Source organism: Dioscorea cayenensis, chromosome 16 (genome assembly GCF_009730915.1).
Source record: "Dioscorea cayenensis subsp. rotundata cultivar TDr96_F1 chromosome 16, TDr96_F1_v2_PseudoChromosome.rev07_lg8_w22 25.fasta, whole genome shotgun sequence".
Taxonomy (NCBI): domain Eukaryota; kingdom Viridiplantae; phylum Streptophyta; class Magnoliopsida; order Dioscoreales; family Dioscoreaceae; genus Dioscorea; species Dioscorea cayenensis.
In genome coordinates, this window is record NC_052486.1 from 21,135,309 (window position 1) to 21,155,651 (window position 20,343).

The 20,343-nt window shown below is 33.0% G+C and overlaps 1 protein-coding gene and 1 pseudogene across 1 annotated transcript; one reads left to right on the plus strand and one right to left on the minus strand.

Moving 5' to 3' along the window:
* Positions 1 to 831: 831 nt before the first annotated feature.
* LOC120278624 lies at positions 832 to 4,930 on the minus strand (annotated as a pseudogene).
* A 7,799-nt stretch (positions 4,931 to 12,729) lies between these two features.
* On the plus strand, positions 12,730 to 13,721 carry LOC120278852 (lipid transfer protein EARLI 1-like). Its single transcript, XM_039285593.1, has one exon. The coding sequence runs from the start codon at positions 12,806 to 12,808 to the stop codon at positions 13,430 to 13,432; it is 627 nt and encodes a 208-aa protein (XP_039141527.1). The 5' UTR covers positions 12,730 to 12,805; the 3' UTR covers positions 13,433 to 13,721.
* The last annotated feature ends 6,622 nt before the right edge of the window (positions 13,722 to 20,343 follow it).

Below are 20,343 nucleotides of genomic sequence, written 5' to 3' on the forward strand. Positions count from 1 at the left end.
GTTTAATGTTACATTTGTTTTCATGATAATCAGAGTAAATCAATTAGTTATGCATTTTGTTTTGTATTTTTTAATTGATATGCAAATATTATTGTTATATGTGTTTTTTTTTTTTCATAAATCATGATTAGCCTAAGATACATTTGTAGTTAACTTGATATTTTCACATATATAAATTGAACTTACATTTTTTGGGAGTGTTCTGTTGGATATAAATGCACCAGGTATGGCAACTTAATGAAGAATCTATATAAAAAAAGAATGAAAGATTACAAGAAGAAAATTGAAAGGTGTAGGCAAGGCACTTCAAGAGAAGTGTCACTTGAATATTATTTCTCCCACTAGGTGCAAATGGTCTCGAGGAATAATATTCTTGGGATACAATGCCTACTGATTGAGAAACAAATTTGCATTTTTGTTTTCTCAAGAACTCACTTGAACCAGAAGGATTTAGAAAGGGTTCGCAATACGGGAAGAAGATCTTTCTGAAAAGCTAGGTTTTATCTTTTAAAAAAGTACAAGATAATATTTTTAAATGATTGGAGGGGGTATTTATAAATTTGAGAAACCTCTTCGCATCACAACTGCTATGATGTGGAGAGGCGTGAAAACGTTCAGAAACAACCCTTGAAAATATTTTATTACTTTATTATTTTTTATTTATTTAATTTTTTTTTGGGGGAAATTTATGCAATATGTTCTAGTTGCTCATAGTTCCAATTTAGTTTTGATGACACTTGTTCATGACATGGGTATTAGTCCTGTCATTTCAGTAGAATTTTTCACACATTAGCAATAACTATTAAGACATTCATATTTTGGAAAATTTTTTCAAAAACATTTGTAAAAATTTACTTCGAGTTTCTCAATAAGCTGCTTTGCATTTGAAGCGCAGACAATGATATGTCTTGTTCTTGGGTTGATGAAACCTTCTTCTACAGCTTGGTCAATGAAAAAAAGCAATGAGTTGTAGTAGCCATTAATATTTAATAGTCCAACCTAAAACAATGAATAAGTTTGTCATAATTTGTTCATAATTTCCATTATGTATTCTATAATTGCCATTGAATTACCGGCTTGTTATGTATGCCTAATTGTGCCCACGTAATCACGTCAAAAAGTTCTTCAAGAGTACCATACCCTCCTGCATAATAATTTCAATTGAGATTAATTAGTTTTTTTTTATTTCAAGAGAAAAAAATAATGACTTGTGAGAGGATTTTGTATAATGAATGATAACAGAATGATACCAAAATAAAACAATGTTAGTGAATATATAATAAATATGAAATGTAGGTTGTGTACTAAACAGGCATAGCAATAAAAGCATCGGAATTACGAGTCATCTCTGCTTTTCTTTAGTGCATATCGGCCACTGGTTTTACTTCTCCTATAGTGATGTCAGTGATCTGACAAATTTAAAAAACAATGTATTACTGAATAGGCATTGATATTTGTGGTTTGATTTTTTTTTTTTCTTGGAATAGCTTGTCATAAAAGTTAATAAATTTTTGTCATACCTCTTTATCCATTAGAGCTTTGGGAATGATACTGAGTATATGGAGAAAAAATGTTAATAACTTAAGTTTTTTCAAATAAATGCCCTTTTTTTAAATAAACCATACCCAAGAACTTGTCTTCCACCATCGAAGACAGTTTGATATATCAAGCCCATTAATCCAATATTGCCTCCTCCATATACTAAATTAATGTTTTTCATCACCTGAAGGGATTTGCAAGGTTATTTCATATGTTTGTAGTTGAGCATACACAAATGAGTAGGCTATATGATTATAAAAACAATAACAGAGAAAGAACAATGCAACAGAAGAGAGAATGGTGAAAAAACAATTAAAATTAAGTAAAAGTAAGAAGCCAAACCAGTTCTTTGCCAAGATGAATAACAACATCTTGATAACTCTTTTGCTTTCTTACGTTACTACCGCAAAAAAACACAAATTGTCTTGAATTTGGATGTACTTATTCTCTTTCTTTTGTTTTGCTTTACTAACACTGCAAATTGCATTAAATTATAATAAGAAAAGATAAATTCAAGCTACAAGTATGATATGCTTTTTTATTACTATAAATAAAACAAACTGGTTGACAATTGAATAATAATAATAATAATAAGGAAGGATGAGCAAAAGAGGATCTTGGAACCGTAGGAAAATTAGGCTGATGATATCTATTTTTTGTTAAAGTATTACCATGTCTTATCTAGGAGACTGATGATTGTGTGAGAAGAGTACTCTATTTCTATCGGGTGTTATTAATTAGGCTGATGATATCTATTTTTTGTTAAAGTATTACCATGTATTCAAGTCTTTTATTGACATCATCCCTCAAGAATTGATCGAAGAAATCGTTGTATCAATCGTTTCAACATCTTCTAGATCTCTTCATGATCTCAAAATATTACGTGCTGGTAATTTTATTAATTACTCATAGCATAAAAGCCATAGTTGTTTCTTTGATTTATGAGTATATATATACATATATCTTTTGCAGTTGTAAGAGTTTTTATGTAGCATCAAAAAATCGAAAAGTTGGGAAGTTAATGCGGGTTGATAATTTATGGTATCTTGACATGAAGGAGTATATTAGTGTTCTTTAAAATTGTGCCCGGCAAGGCAATTTGGAAGCTAGTTTGGTGCTTGGATTGGTGCAAAACTTATCATTCATTTTTTTTCATGGTAGATAAGTTATAGTACTAATATTGGCAATATATTTTTGACATTGTTTTTCAGATCGACTGTATGAAGTTGAAAATGGATTCAGGCATCCAATATCTAACAAATGCAGCTTTTAAAGGCCATTTACTTGTTGGGTATGTAGGGGGAATTATTTTGTACAAAAATCAGGAAACACGTCCTTCTGGCATGACAATGCTCAACATGGTTGCTATTGGAAAAGTTGATCATGCCTCAAAACCATTTGAAAGCAAAAATTTGGTAATTATAGGATAAATAATTGCAAATATTCTGCAGCAAAATTATTTAGAGATATCGTATGGAGTATAAAATGTAAATGGATAGAAAAAGAGGGATGGGAGTGTGAGAGCTATTTGTGTGGTCGAAAAGTAGATGATGTCGTTTGTAATAAATGGTTAGGTGAAGATGGATTAGTGGGAGAGTTTTGTAGTCAAGTTTGTAGATGGAAATATGAATTTAATTTGTTTACAGAACTTCTGTAATGGATCTTATCTGTAATGAAATTTTGCAGCAATGTTTAAAATTTCATTGTTTTCATTCATTTATTTGTTTAGTAATTTATTTATTTATTTATTGAAAAATAAGTTTGGAATTAGGCTAACATGTTCTTCATGATGTTTTTCATTTAAGTGTTGAAAACATGTTCATAACGTTGTTCTTCATGTCTTTGTCTTTTCGCATACATTTCATTGATCTAGGAGCATTGAAGTTGTTGACACTCCCAATTCAGTTTTGTTGCAACTCCTTCATCAAATAAAATGTAATCCTGTTATCACAATGAAATTGTTAGCAATCAACAATAATTGTCAGGAACTTGATATTTATTTTTGTATTAGTTTTCATAGAAACTTTTGACCAAAAACATATGAAAATTTTAGTACTCAACTAATTTGTCAATATTTATTGATTTAAACTCTTATTTTATCTTATTGTTGAAGTTGTTAGAATTATGTTAAAATTTTGACTTCCAAATCTTTCAAAAATTTCTCATGGATGATGGATTCTTCTAATTTTTAATCTTTTATCGATAAAATAGTTAAAGTGATTTTTTTAACATAATGTGATGGAGATGATAAGTTATCTTTTCTTAAATTCTTTTTGTTTGTCATTATATGATGGTTGTAAAAAATGACTAAATTCATCATGATTTTGCATGGAGTTTTATTCTATGTATTTAACATAATAACAATAATTCTAAAAAAAATTGAAAAAAAAAACACCAATCAACATGCTCCAAATGGCAAGGAGTTAGGTTCAAATTTCATCAATCAATTTTAACATAATAATTTTTTTTAAAAGGTTAGACCAAAAACAAAGTTAGGCTCCTATCCCTTCAAGACTCATCAATTCATTCCAATGCAATCTATCATAATAAAATTTTCAAATAAAAAAAAAAATTCAAAATCCACCAATCAGCATGCACCAAATGGAGTGTAAAGGCTTTAAATGGATAAACTTTATAATATGTATATGTATGTATATTTGTATATATATATATATGTCCAAAATCTCATTTGGAAAGGTTTAAATGAGAGTGTAAGGGCTATTGAGTAATTTCATTTAGTTTGTTTAACCAATCTTGAAAATCCAAATGTCAATTGGAGAGGCTAGGGAGTACTATTAGTTAAGATTAATATATAGTTATATGAGAGGGGAAAAAATCTTTATTAACCACAAAAGAGATTATTTTTGTTGAATTTTGTATTTTTTAAATATATATATATATATCATTGCCATAATGTTAATGTTAGAATTTAGGTGAGTTAAAGACCTGAAAAAATTATATATCAAATATAGTGATATTTTATTTAATTTTTTTCAATCATCAAATTAATCGAGCATATATATAGCACCATTTATTTTCGAGAATTCATAAAATTAAAGTGTAAAAACGTTATACTTTTGCATCAAAATCATAATGGCAAAATTTTATTTTTTAAAATATTAAAAGAGAAGAAAATCAGCCATGAAATAAACACTCAAGAATCTTGCTGACAACTGATCAGTGATCAGTGATCAGTGGACGGGAATTAATTAAAAGATGAGTTGAATAAAAACAAGGGTAAATTACAAGATTAGTCACTAAACTATCCACCAGTTCCTATTTTGGTCACTAAACAAAAAAAATTCTATTTTGGTCACTAACCTTTTAAATTGCTTTCAATTTGGTCACTGACGCCAACGCCGTTAACGGCGATCTGACGTGGCTTAGCCATGTCAGCGAACTTAACCACGTCAGCACCTATCTTTAAATACATGTCTTCTTTCTTCTTCCCCTTTCCCTTTCCTTTTTCTTTCTTCTTCCGCTTTCCCGTTTCTTTCTTCTTTCTTACCCTCACTCCTTCAAAATTTTTAGTAGGAGTCGTCCACTATAATGGCCGAAAGCTATCAGATGGCCTTCCACAAGAAGAAAGTGCGCCATCAGACACAGATTGATAATAAATAGGATATTGATCACTGTCCCTATTTCTTCCTTTATTGTGCAGAGAAAATGATGATTCATCAATGGAGAATCGATGGGTCCCTTGTGATAATCTATCTGAATGAGACATGTAGTATGAAAGCCTTCAAAATGGAGGGGAAAAACTATAATTTATTCTCCAATGGGGTACACCAGGGTCCCCAGAGAAGTCTCTGCTAATTGAATTTGATCTCTCTCCAACTGATACAACTACAATTAATTTAGTGTTAATCAACACTACAACTCTATAATCTAGTACCCAACCTTGCAAATTGATACCATCTATGTCTAAAAACAACAGAAACCAATGACTACAAATTGCACAACTCTCACACAATTAATGCTTAATCCTTGTTTATTCTGCTTAGCAAATTCAATGAACAACTTGCACCTCCCTGAGAACACACACATAAGTACTTAAAAATTAATTCTTTGGCCAAACAAAAACAAGAAAAAAAAACACAATACATGCAGAATGTCATTATGTAGAATAAGCAACACAGAATGTCATTATATTTTAATAATACACAGAATTCCAAGATGATATAGAATAACCAACACATAATTCTGCAGATGATACAGAATAACCAACACAGATCTGCAGATAAACTGGTAATTCTGCAGATGATACAAAATAAGCAACATAGTCATCTGGTAATAACATAATGACATTCAGAATTCTGCAGATAATCTGGTAATTCTGCAGATGATCTCGTAATTCATTACAAAGAAGGAGTGAGGGCAAGGAAGAAGAAAGAAACAGGAAAGGGGAAGAAGAAAGAAAAAGGAAAGGGAAAGGGGAAGAAGAAAAAAGACAAGTATTTAAAGATAGGTGCTGACGTGGTTAAGTTCGCTGACATGGCTAAGCCACGTCAGATCGCCGTTGACGGCGTTGGCGTCAGTGACCAAATTGAAAGCAATTTAAAAGGTTAGTGACCAAAATAGAATTTTTTTTTGTTCAGTGACCAAAATAGGAACTGGCAGATAGTTTAGTGACTAATCTTGTAATTTACCCTAAAAACAAAGATGATATAACTTTTATTGATAATAATATGTATAGTCTTGGATGTTGGATGTTGGATGATGGATTGATAGGGGACGCAAGTGTTAATAGTGTGCGTTAAGGCATGGTATTTTGATCCATAGGGAAGATTGAGAATACTAATACTAATCCTATCCCGAAAATTAGCCTAAATGAAAGTAGTGATGTGTGTGAACAAAACTAAATAGCAAGAGCAAAGAAATAGAAAAAGTCAAGAAATATAGGGAAGAAGGGATGCTTAGGCATAGTATCCCTCTAGAGTTTATTAAGTTTAGAACAAAGGTTGTATAACTATGCAATCCTATTTGAACCGAAAAAAATCCTACAGTATACTAAACCCGTCTTTTGAGGGTGATTAATAACTAACTTAGTAAAGTGCTGATATAGGCATCCCACAATTGCCTTGCACTCTATGAAATCTCAATGTGAATTTAGCAAAGATTTCTGAAATAGACAATTTTTATTGCAACGCAACTGTCCCTAATCCCATATAGAATAAAAATTTGATTTCTCCTAAAATCTATTCCATACGATTGCAAAGAGCATGGAATTACTTATTAAATCACTCGGGAGGATTGAGGGAGGAGAACTTGCAATTTCAAAGTACTCTATTGTTAGGCTTACTCACAATCCCCTCCAATTGTTTTTTGCCTATGCTATGTGGATATTTCTACTCGTCACAAAGCACATCATACAAGAAAACTAAGGCTTTCACCTAGATAGTATTAAAGACATTAAAACCACACAATTGAATTTAAATAGAAATGGATTTCAATTAAGAAACAATTAAAGCATAAAGATCTACAACCAATGTCAAAATAGAATAAACCCTAGAGTTCATCTACGCCCAAACATCTACAAAATTAGCTCTTTGTTAGAGGAGAGCAAACATCCAAACAATAATACTCAACAAGAATTAAATAAAACATCAAAACCCCCTTCTCAATTGCTCCGAGAGGTGATTGCTATAGAATGCCCAAGGACTTTCCACAAACACAGCCAAGACAATCCTTGACGGCTCCAATAAAGCTTTAAACCTCCATCTAGTCTCTTCCTTTTGCTTTCTTCTCCTAGAGAAGATATGCAATAGAAGTTCTCAAAATCGCCACCCAAAGATTAGGAAAAAATTCCTCAAAAGCTCTAGTTTTCGGGCTTTTATAACTCAGAAATCAGGGGATCTTACAACCGTAAGATGTCTTTACGACCCGATCCTTATGGCTGTAATAGAACCTGTAAACTTTTCGAGTTGGGGCTTATGCCCATAATAGTGATTTGCTACAATATCATGAATATTACAATGCTACAGTATCACCCATAATGGCACCTATAAAACCGGCCGTAAGTCATTGTATAAATTCTGTGTTTTTTCCAAAATTAGCTCAAATTACCTCAACCTTATTCCTCTTGATCTATATGTCCTCATTCTAGCCTGAATATGAAATAGATGTAAATTAAGCACCAAATTCAATCATATATTCAACTATTACATACAAAGTGCTATAAATAATATATAATAATAATCAAATACATTCATTCAAGCACTTCTTAGATATATAGTTGTAGAGTTTCATATTTGGGCTAAGATAGAGAATTTTTATCTCTAGACCATTAAGTTTGATAATCAGTTATTATGTTTTGGAACACAATAGCACTGAATTAATACCTGTCGATCCTTATATGAAATGCATGCACTTAAGTTGTTTAAGGATCATATGCTGAATAGATAGGACTTGGTTCTTTAATTTTTTGTAAACTTTTATTTGATAAGCTGTATTGGATAGCATACATTTTTATTGAAACTCTTGAGTGTTTAGTTGTCTTCTCGTCAAGTGTATATATACATTAAATTTAAGAATGATAATTATTAAGTTTATGCATTATTAGTTCGCGTGTATTGGACCCAAATAAGCATCTAGTTTATTTATTATATTAACATGCCATATATAGGTTTGCATTGAAGAGAGAGATTGTATCATAATGCATGGAAGGTAATACTCGGTTTATAATGATAACTTACCACCATGATTCGTGTAATTTATCTCTTTGATGTAGGTATACAAATTTATGGGTTAATGTGAATGGATATTAAGTTACCTATCAATGAGTGTACAATATTCCATTATTTTATATCATTTAGTACACTCATTAGGCATGTATTAGAAGTATATTATGGAATTTGACGCTTAACATAGTGCGTTTTGCATTCTCAGGCTTCAGGCAGCACTTAAAAATGAGAGAGAGCTAAAAGAATTATTCTAGATCATAAACGAAGAAGATGGAACTCTCTCTGTATTAATTGGATATAAGGACAAGGCAAACAAGATGGCTTATGGGCAGCTTACAACCGTAAGCCTTTTCCAGAGAACCTTGCGAGCATACTTATGCCTGTAAGAAAGAGTACAAAGCTAAATCAGAGGACCTTACAGGCAGGATTTATGCATGTAAAGGGGACCGTAAGGACTATCCAGAGGAGGTTACGAGTAGAGCTTACATTCATACGTATGGGTGGTCGTAAGGGCAACACAGAGAAGCTTACGGTCCAGCGCTTATGGTTGCAAGCTGGACCATAACACAAAATAGAACACCTTATGGATGGGATTTACGGCCGTAAGTGACCTCTTAAGGCTCACGACCTATCATCTCTAGCTTCTTACGGCTATGTCCTTACTCTCGTAAGCGGCACAATATAAATAGATCTAATGATGATTTTTAGAGCATCTTTTGTTTCAATTTGGAGGTGAGGCTAAGGGAAGAAGGGGGACGAGTCTTCAGGGCTTTAGATGCAATTCTTGAAGGAGATTCCACTCCACCATTGAAGAGAGGAAGATCGTAGTAATCAAGACCAGTTTGGTGGCATTCGCGGAAGGTCCTTAATTTGGAGATTTCTGGCTATCAACCTTTGGCACGATTGAGAAAAGGATTTTAATGCTTTGTTTTATTCTCTCTCTATATATCTTGTAATTTAAATGCTTGTCCTCTATTAATGGAGGGCTAATTTCATAGATGTTTGGGTATTGTTGAACTCTAGGATTTTATCTTTTGACATTTGTTGTGGATCTTTGTGATTTACTTGTTTCTTAATTGCAATCCATATTATTTGAATCTAATTGCGTGTTTGTATTACTTGATTGCTATCATGGCAAAAGCCTTAGTTATCATATTTTGTGTGCTTTATGACTAGTAAAAATACCCATCTAGTATAGACATGCCACGATTAGAGGGGATTGTGAGTAAGCCTAGCAATGAGGTACTTTGGAGATTTTTTCTCCATTAATGCTCTCGAGTGGGTTAACAAGTTATTTCCGCACTCTTTGTAATCATGTAGAGTAGATTTTAGGAGAAATCACATCTCTATTTATATGTATTTGGATTAGGGGTAATCTTTTTACAAGAAGGATTACCTATTTAAGAAATTCTTGTTAACTCACATTGAGATTTCACAGAGTGTAAAACGTTTATGTGGTAACCAGCACTATACCGATTTGATTACTATTCACCCTAGCAAGAGGGGTTTAGTATAATTTAGGAAATCTTTTTGTTCAAATAGGATTGCATATTTAGACAACTTTTGTCATGAACTTAACATACCCTAGAGGGATTCTACACTTGGACATCGCTTATTCTCCTAATTTCTCTACTCTTTTATTTCGTATTTCTTGCTTTTCTTTTCTACTTTTGCACAACATCACAACCCTGATTAGGCTAATGTTCAGGATTAGGGTTAGTATTAGTAATCTCAATCTTTCTTGTGGATCGATACCCTGCTTTCACGCACACTTTACTACTTGATTAGAGCATACGCTTGCGTCCCTACCACCTATAATAAAGTTGGACAAAGTAGGAGAATGTTAGTTTGAATTCTATTCTAAATTAACTTCGTGATAATATTAATCCAATATAAATTCAAACTGAATAAAATGGTCCATGAATTTATCTAATGGAATCTGAAGTTAATTCTAATTGGCACTTTAGACAATGATCTACTTAAATTTTGTAAGTGGAGTTAATCCTTTGATAGTAAAGATTATATATAGTACAATACCAGGGGTCCCCAATCTAATGTTCTCGAGAATACCTAGCCCCATCGACGGGAGAGAATGGGATAGATTAGAAGAACCCTTGGTTTCTTCATGTGCGTGCAGATCTTAGTCCCTTCGTTTGTCATGTCTGATTTGCTATGGCTGGATTTAAGTGATCTTGCTTCCGCTATTTATTAATTGTTTAATTAATGTGACATAATAGATGCCCTACTCTAGTTTTATAATACGATATATTTAGATGCTTAGATATCATAAGTTTTACTATGATTAATTTTTAACTTATAACTTTCTCGAGGGATGAAGAATTGATGGTGGTGCATTGAGTGGTGGATTATTAATTTATAGGCTCTCAAAGAGATTGATCTACATTATTGACAAATGTTACTTCAGAAAATTAGTGTTTCCAGTCCTAAAAACCAACCATACATGTGGAGGACCACCGTTTGTAATATGTATTGGGGATGTGCAGGTGAAAGTGCTTGCAAGTAGTTCCTTCAATTTGGACTTTCTTATATATACTTGTGATTAATTAACACTTTCTGATTTTTTTCCCTTGCAAATCAGATTCATTAATGATGGAAATAAATTTTAGGATTAAAATTAAGAAAACTCAAAAGATATAAAATTAAATAAAAAACAAAATAGCAAGCAACTACTTTGTCTTCCTAATTTCGAGTACATGGAAAACTATATATCTTATATATGTACAATAACTTGCAGAGAATGCATATGAGTTGTTATTTTCAAAGCAGCATATATTTACTTTATTCAAGCTAAACGTAATTAGGGAAGTGATATGAGAAGGTCATAAATAAATTAATAATTATAAATATTAATATAATATAATATTTAGTCAGATTAAAGAAGAAATAAAGAGTGTTAATTATTTGGAGATTAATTAGATAACAATGGTCTGGTAACTTTCACTAACGATGGTCTGGTAACTTTCACTAACGAAAATGGATTATGTTTCTAATTATAAATTATTTATTTGATGATTAAATGGTAAATTTGAAATTGGTATTGATTGTCCTAGATAAGGGAACTTATGTCCTCATCAATATTGATTGTATCAAACCTAAAATTGTACATTATTTGTTGATGAAATCAAACCTGTAGTTAACTCTTAATAAATGGATTGAAAAATTTGCATCAAGAGGGAAATTTCATGCGGTCTATATATATTTTCATTTAAATCTAATACCTTTGATTTATATTTAAAAAATTTTGAATAAAAATGCAAACATTAATATTTGATTTACATCAGAAAACTCCAATATAATAAATCAACATCAAAGAATTCATCAATTTAAAAAAAAAAAATGACACAACATATATATGTGATACTGATAAATGAGCAATATATATACACTAATAAGTGAGCAATATATATATATATATATATATATATATATATATATATATATATATATATATATTCACAAGCACATATTAGTGAAAGTAGCAAAATGTAAGAAAATATCGTTCCAATTTTCAGTTATATTTTATTAACATCAAGCAAGTGTTGAACCACTGCATTTTTTAGAAATAATTATAATAGGTTTTTAGAAAAGTAAAGATATTTTTCATATTTTTCAACTTCATTTTCACCATATTATTTAATTTAATTAGTATATTTTAAAAATAGTTAAGATCCACATGTATTTAAAATAAATATATATTGTTGGTTTCATTCAAGCTTGGAATGTGGTCTGATATATATATACACACACATGATGAATTGTTTTTCAATATTTTGTCATATGTGATTTTGATAATCTCCTGAAATTCGCATGAAAGCTTGCATTGTTTTCAACTAATGGCACCTCACCATTCTCATGGTATAAAAGTTTTTATAATATTATTTACAATTGTCTTTTAGGAGATATCAGATAAAATTAAAATAATACAAAGATTATTATTTCCACTAAAATATCTTTTGTTTTAAAAAAGATAATTTTTTTCTCAAAATACTTAATTTAAAAGATTATTTCTTTCACACGATCATGTTTATTCTTATCAAACCAATAAGAATTATTACCAAGTGAGGCATATCAATACAACATATATAGAAATATATAAAACCAATAAAAATTTTATAAAATAAAAAAAATCAACTAATTATTAAATATAATTGTTACAAATAGCAAGACCCAGATTACATAAATTGTTAAAATAAATTTACAAAGAAAAACCTTCTTTTCTTAATTTTTTTTATATATAAATTAATATTTTAGTATTATATATATAATAAAAAAATAAAATTCTTAATACAAGACGATTAACGGGCACCAACTTGATGAAAGGTACATGCATATCCCAACTTGATCAAATTAAGTTGAGAACCATGTTTACAAGAAACATGACATTTATGATATATTCCTCGTAAATGTGGTTGAAGAAAAATATGAACCCTTCTTCTTATATTCTCTCTCTCTATATATATACCCTTCATTCCTTCACAATTGTTAACCCACCACCTTAATTCTCATCAACTAGCTCTTGTTCTATACTTGTAGTAGTGCTTGAGCTTGAGCTAGTTGGTCCAATGGCTTCTTCCAAGTCTTCAGCAACCATATGTGATCTCTTTCTCATCTTCAACCTTCTCTTCTTCACTTTTGGGACCTCTTCTCTGACGTCTATCCCTGTACTACACCCACCAACACCTGCGGCTACTCCTCCAAGAAGCGTACAACCTGGTTCTGGTGGCCATGCTCCTGCACCAACACCAGCAAGCCCAGCTCCCGGTAATGGTGGTCATGGTGTACCAATACCTAACCCTATTACTCCTCCAGCAAGCCCAGCTCCTGGCAATGGTGGTCATGGTGTACCAACACCTCAACCTATTACTCCTCCAGCAAGCCCACCTTCTGGTAATGGTCATGGTGGACCTAGTCCTCCAGCAAGCCCACCTTCTGGTAATGGTGGCCAATGCCCAGTGAAGCTCGCTTCGCTTAAAGTATGTGCTGGAGTGCTTAATGGCCTTGTCAGCGTTAATGGACCATGCTGCCCACTCATTAACGGTTTGGCAAGCCTTGATGCTGAGGTGTGTCTATGCGCTGCAATTAAAGCAAATGTCTTGGGATACATCCAAATAGATGCCACTGTTGCCGTTAAATTGATCGTCGGCAGCTGTGGCAAGCCAACTAGTCCGGGGTTCAAGTGTCCAAATTAAACGCCAAACAAGTTGGTGATGATGATGATGCTGGGGCTCACCAGTTTCTGGTTAAGATATCGATACAATAAAAGAGAATAAGAGCTAAGAAAGAATAGTACTACGAGCCAATATTTCCATATATTTATATATGTGGAGGGCTATATAATTAAAGCTAAATATACAATATATATATATATATATATGTAATGAGATAATAATTAATAAGGTGTGGAGATGCTTGCAAGCATTTTTCTCTTGCAGTGTGGACTTCTTGTTTACGCGTGTTTACAAGAACTAATATTACTTGATGTTTATCCTTATTTTCTTTGTTATGCTACGTACCATGCATGTGTGTGTGTGTGTGATTTATAACCCTAATTTTCTGTTATTTTTTATTTTAAATCACGTTCATTGAAGATATATATACTCAAATCAAAAGAGCATCCACTAATTAACATGCAAAATAATTATTGAATAAATTTAGTGGTTATTTTCAATGCAAAATATCTTGTATTATAAGAAAAGTCAAAATAATTATAGATATTTATTTAAGTATTTCAACCTCGATCATGACGAAATTAATACTTAAGAGGCAGCAATCAATATGCAAAAGACTTTTAAAATAATTTGAATGAGCACGACAAGGATTATTAATTATTCTATGATTAATAGCAATAATTTAGTGACTTTTACTATATAACATAAATTATGATTCTAATTCTAATTATGTATGTGTGTTGTGTACTCACTAAAATCAGCAGCGTCTAACCCAAAATTAAGTCAACCAGATTGGTACATGTATTTCAAAATTAATACTTGTAGGCAAAATAAAAACCACATCTACTTGATCATAATAACGAGTTGAAAAAATGCATGCAAGTCGGAAATTTCATGCAGTTCACATATGTATAACTTCGAAGTATACATATGATGCATTGATGTTAGGAAAAAAAAAACATACCAAACGTGATCAAGATGAAATTTCTTCAATAATTAAATATCTTTGCATTGTTCTAAATATACTTTTCACATCTGGACAAGTCTTTTTATGATAAATATTTGTAGTTTGTATGGTTTGCTTTTTTTTTTTTCCTTGAAAATTTATGTTTTTCAAATGTTTGCTTATGCTATGTATATATGGCTATCCGTACAGTATCAAGTCTTCTGATCAACAGCTACTTGATAAAGCCGCAAGTGTGCTTGCCGATCATGTAATAAAGTGTGCGTAAAAACAGGATGTCGGTCCACAGGGAAAAATAAGATTACTAGTACTTACTTTAGTCTAGAAAATTAGCCAAATAAAAAAATAGCGATGTGTGTGAAAACAAAAGAAAACAAAAGCAAGGAATACGAAAATAAGAAAGAAAAGTTAGGAGAAGAAATGATGTCCGAGCATAAAATCCTTCTAGGGCTTTGGCACATTTTTTATTATTGTACCAAATATTGTCATTAATTTTTGGCACGGACTTTGGTCCCATATTTGTCACGATTTGACATAGTTTTATTGGTTTGGTATTTGCCTTGATTGATTTTGTATATTTTATTTTTTTTCACGGTATCTGGTACAAATTTTGACAAAATTTTTTTCCTGTTACGACTTGGCACACTTTTGTTTATTTTGTGAAAAAATTAATTTATATGAAATTACTTTTATTCAGATTTTCTTTAATTGTACCAGTCAAAAATTTTATTGAATTGCTGAACAAAAATCATCTTATTGAATTAACAATACATATACATGCACTATATATACATAAGAAATCATGTAGTTTTACTATACAAACACTTGACTCAAAACAACAATTCAAGACCAAGTAGAAGGAATTTATGTACATATTATCCTCCCAAGAAAACAAACAAGTAATTCTTTGTACACTTGGTTTTCTGGTGGGTGGGAAAACCAACAATCACATCATACTACTGTAGGCCATACAAAAGCAATGCTCCAACTCCCGCAATGCCAACAATAAGACCAACAATCACTCCAATGAGTGGCAAGCCACCACCCACAGGTTTTTTAAGTATTCACATCATACTGAGCAAACCTCTTTTTCTGCGCATTGCATTGCTGGCAGACGTAGCTATCAGGCTGCACATCAAATTAAAGAATTTCAGTATTGATCTATATATTGTTATGTTTTTTTATTATATTAGTCATAAGATAAAAAAAGGCAAAAATTTATTTGTTCATCAAGTGTTAATGAATCCACAATCTCGACATATATGAGTTGCTCTAGCCTGCAAGAGGTGAGGGTGAATAATATATGAGAGTCCAATTAGAAAAGTCAGAAAATGAGACAAACAAAGGGCAATTATAATTGTTCTTGCCTTTTGTGCCTCTGTAAATTTCCTGCCAAAGGCAAGAGGAGTAGGCCTCTTGGTCAATTGTTTTACATCAACTTCAGCACCTCTGTGACATCGAGTTGTTCAAATCAACATGAGGTAGTAATAAGTATTGCCAGAGAAAAAAACCCAGAGCTGGTTGTACCTGAAGAAGATTGTTCACGATTATGGTTCCATCTCCAACATTTGATTGAATAATACTAAGGAAAATAGTATGATTTAGCCCCAACAACTCGCACAATTTTTTGTTGGTTCGGATTGTAAATAATTGTGGCCTATAACAAAGTACCCAATCTCTCCAATGGCTAATAAAAGAGATTTCATTTCCCTGCTTGGATATCTGGAGTATTACTCAAGGAATGCTCAAAATGCTGTAGCAATTCACACTTGCCTGCTCAATTCCATTTTTGTAATCAATAAAATCCTACAGAGGTATGAGCAGATTTAAAAATATCAACACATGCAGAAGAAATTGTAAGAAATAATGAGTAATATTCAAAGGATTTTCATTACCACACTGGCCGTCACCAGAATATAGAAGTCTGTTGGTGCTTCATTTTGTAAAATCACATTTTCCCTCAGAGGCAATACTTGGCTTTCATCTCAGACAACTTCAAAGATATTAAAAAACTACATGATTTTAAAGGAGAAACACAACAAGAATAGAAGGCAAGTGAAGCTAAGAAAACAAAATAAAAAATAAAAATTGGATGCATGAATAGCAATTCATTCAGATAATTTCTTGATAACTAGAAACCGCGTATATGATATAGAGTCACTTGCTATGCTACCAACACCTTGAAATTGATCTGAAAAGCTTGGTATCTCCCTCATTGTCATTTTAGGAATGTGCATGTCATTCTGCATTATATATGCACATGTGTTCTTAAGAACAAACTCTTCTAATTTGAAGCCATTGTATGAAACTTCTCCATTAACCTGCACGAATTTCATGAAACATTACTTCTATTTGGTAGGGGATGAGGAGACTCTTAATTTTTCCACATCTAATACCAAAGTCTACATAATAGACAAAGTAGCCTGTTTTAAGATCATGAGCCATGAACAAGTCTATCCAAGCATGCAAATCCAATACTGGCACCCACACCATTAAACAACAGACACCCCATTTGCCCTTTACCTTAATTTTTGTTATTTATTTATTTATCAACTAGTACGAGGAGCAAGGAACTCATCAAACGACAAAGAGAAAGAAATGTTAAGACAAGCCAATTGTGATCGAAGATTCAACACACACCATACAAAAAAACACATGTGGTTGAATCTCAAAACACATAAAAAAAATAATATTAAAACTTATAAATTTCACTAAATACATTTATTAGTATTGCATCAGTACGTTTAGGATAATATCAAATAAATTTAGATGTAAAACCTAGTTAAAGAGCACATCAACACATTTAAATCATTAACAAAAAATTCCATACCATCAAAACCTTAATATCTTCCAATAGTGGTAACTTGAGAAGACCCACACCCTTCATGAGATCAAATGTCAAAAACAAATAGCAAACAACAAAATAGAGGCATAACAATCGTAATACTTGGCAATAAAGAACAAAATGGTGCAACAAATAGTATCAAAGCGATATACTAAATCACCTGTAGGCGGAACACAAAAGACAAATCACTTTGCTTGACTTGCTCTTGCAGAAATGGTGTTTGATTATGAAGAGATATATCAGGTGTAATTGTAGAAGAGGAGAGAAAAGAAATAGATGAAACTGATCTTGCTTTCTCTCTTCAGTGATACAAAGACAAAGCTTACATACTTATAATAAGATAAAGCAACACACAAAACAAGGATCCAAAATAAAGTAGACAAAAACAATTAAGATAAGTAGGCTGATTTGCCATGCTCGTACAAAACACTGTGTACGAATAGTTGACATTCTTCTCATGCAAACACTGGGCTACTAAAATCAGTCCTCAACGCCGAATTCATTCAATAGTCCATACATCTTACTGTGCTCTGCCAGCTTCACACCAGACAAGTCCTGCTCATATTCAACATCCTTCCTTGAGCTGAATTTCTTCATTCCCAGCTCATCTCTTAGACAGATGAATTTCTGATTCCCCAAGGCTTTTGTGCATATATCAACTAATTGAACTTTTGTACTGCAATACTCCAGCCTAATTGTCTCATTAACAACAAGATCACGAAGAAAATGGTACTTAATATCCATATGCTTCGTTTTCCCATGCATTGCAGGATGTTTAGCAATGAAGATGACTGAGCTATTGTCACACAAAATGAGTGTAGGATTAGGCGAAAATACTCCAAATTCTTCCAAAAGTCTTCTCAACCAAACAGCTTGGCATGCTGTACTAGCTGCTGCAAGTACTCCGCTTCAGTAGATGATAAGGCAATGCAGTTTTGCTTCTTGGATTCCCAAGTGATAATACTCGAGCTGAGCTTGAATATACACCCAGAAGTGCTTCTTCGGTCATCCATACTCCCATCCCAGTCGCTATCCGTATAGCCAACTAAATTGAACTCATGTGCATGAGTATAATGGACTCCCAAGGTCTGTGTACCAGCAACATAGCGCAGAATGCGCTTGACTGCTCCTTGGTGTTGCATGGTGGGTCAACACATGAAACACGAGACCAAACTGACTGCATAGATTAAATCGGGGCGAGTGTGAGTTAAGTATAGTAGTCCACCCACCATACTCCGGTATTTCACAACATCTCCTTCACTTGTACCATCAGTTAGCTTCAATTTCTCATTGGCATTCATGGGAGTTGCCAAATATTTACAACCTTCCATGCCAAACTTGTGCAACAGATCACCTGCATATTTAGTTTGTGATATAGTAATACCTTCATTGCTTTGATGGATCTCAAGGCCAAGGAAGTAATGAAGGATTCCGAGATCAGTCATCTCAAATTGATCCATCATGTGAAGCTTGAAACTTTCAGTTTGCTGTGCAGAACCTTCCATATAAATTATATCATTGACATAGAGACAAACGAACAACACTTCTGCGCCCTTTCCACTCCTTTTATACAATGTAGGTTCACTGATGCTTCTGCTGAAACCTTGTGTGATGAAATACTCATTTATTTTGCTATACCAGGCTCGAGGAGCCTGACGCAAACCATACAAGGCCTTGTCGAGCTTGTACACGAGGTTCTCCTTGCCTTTGTAGATGAAACCCTCTGGTTGATGTACATATACGTCTTCATTTAGTTCACCATTGAGGAAGGCTGATTTTACGTCAAGTTGGAACACCGGCCAACGTCCTGGTGCTGCAATAGCAAGGAAGACTCGAACTGTCTCCATCCTCACTACCGGAGCATATGTCTCAGTGAAAGCAATACCCTCCTTTTGTGCATATCCCTTAACGACAAGCCTTGCTTTGTGTTTGAGTATTCTTCCATCTGAGTGGTACTTAGTTCTATAGATCCACTTCATGCTGATTGCCTTCTTCCCTTCCGGAAGCTCTGTGAGATGCCAGGTTGAATTTCGATGTATGGCTTCAATTTCTCTCTTCATGGCTTCTCGCTACTCAGGCTTGTTTACAGCTTCAGTGAATGTGTTGGGGTTTGAGATGTTTAAGACAAAAGAACAAGAGTCATAGATATCTCGTAAAGATCTATACCTCACAGAAGTATGATGGTTTCCTTCATCTTCATTTGGGTGAGAAATCATTGGTGATGAGTCTTCAACTTGCACTTGTTCATGATCACCATCTTCAGTATCTTCAGTATCTTCAAGTCCATCAAAGACAAACATTTGTTGATTGTGAGCTGGACTATCCCAAGGCCATCTGGAATCTTCATCAAACTCCACGCTTTTATTTACTATTACCTTGCCAGTAGCGGGATTAAAAAGTCTGTAGGCTTTAGAGACAATGCAATACCCAATAAATACACACTTTACAGACTTGGGATCAAGCTTCTGTCGATGCTGTGACTCTACCCGAGAATAGGCAATACACCCAAAAAATGCGTAGGTGCTTCACTGTGGGCCTGACAACATTCAAAGCATGATATGGTGTTTTTTCATCAAGTGACTTTGTTGGAGCTCGGTTAAGTAAATAAACAGCCGTTGAGACTGCCTCTGCCCATAGAAAATTTGGAACACTCCTCTCCTTCATGATGCAACGAGCCATTTCAACTATGGTGCGGTTTTTCCTCTCCACGACACCATTTAGTTCAGGTGTATAAGGTGTTGTCATCTCTCTTCTGATGCCTTCAACTTCACAGAACTTTAGAAACTCAGCTCCTATAAACTCACCTCCTCTATCACTTCTCAGACATTTCAACTTCCTTTCAAGCTGCCTTTCAACTAGCTTCTTATACTTTACAAACTCTTCAAACACTTGGAACTTTCTTTTGATGAAATACACCCAGTTGTAACGGGTGTAATCATCTACAAATAGTAGAAAATAAAGACTCCCCCCCAATGATTCTTCTTGCATTGGACCGCATATGTCTGCATGCACTAAATCAAGAGGATTTTTGGATAATCTCTCAGCTTTCCTAGAGAAAAGCATGTCTAACATGCATACCAATAATGCAGCTTTCACAACATACCTCCTTTTTGCCAACATTTG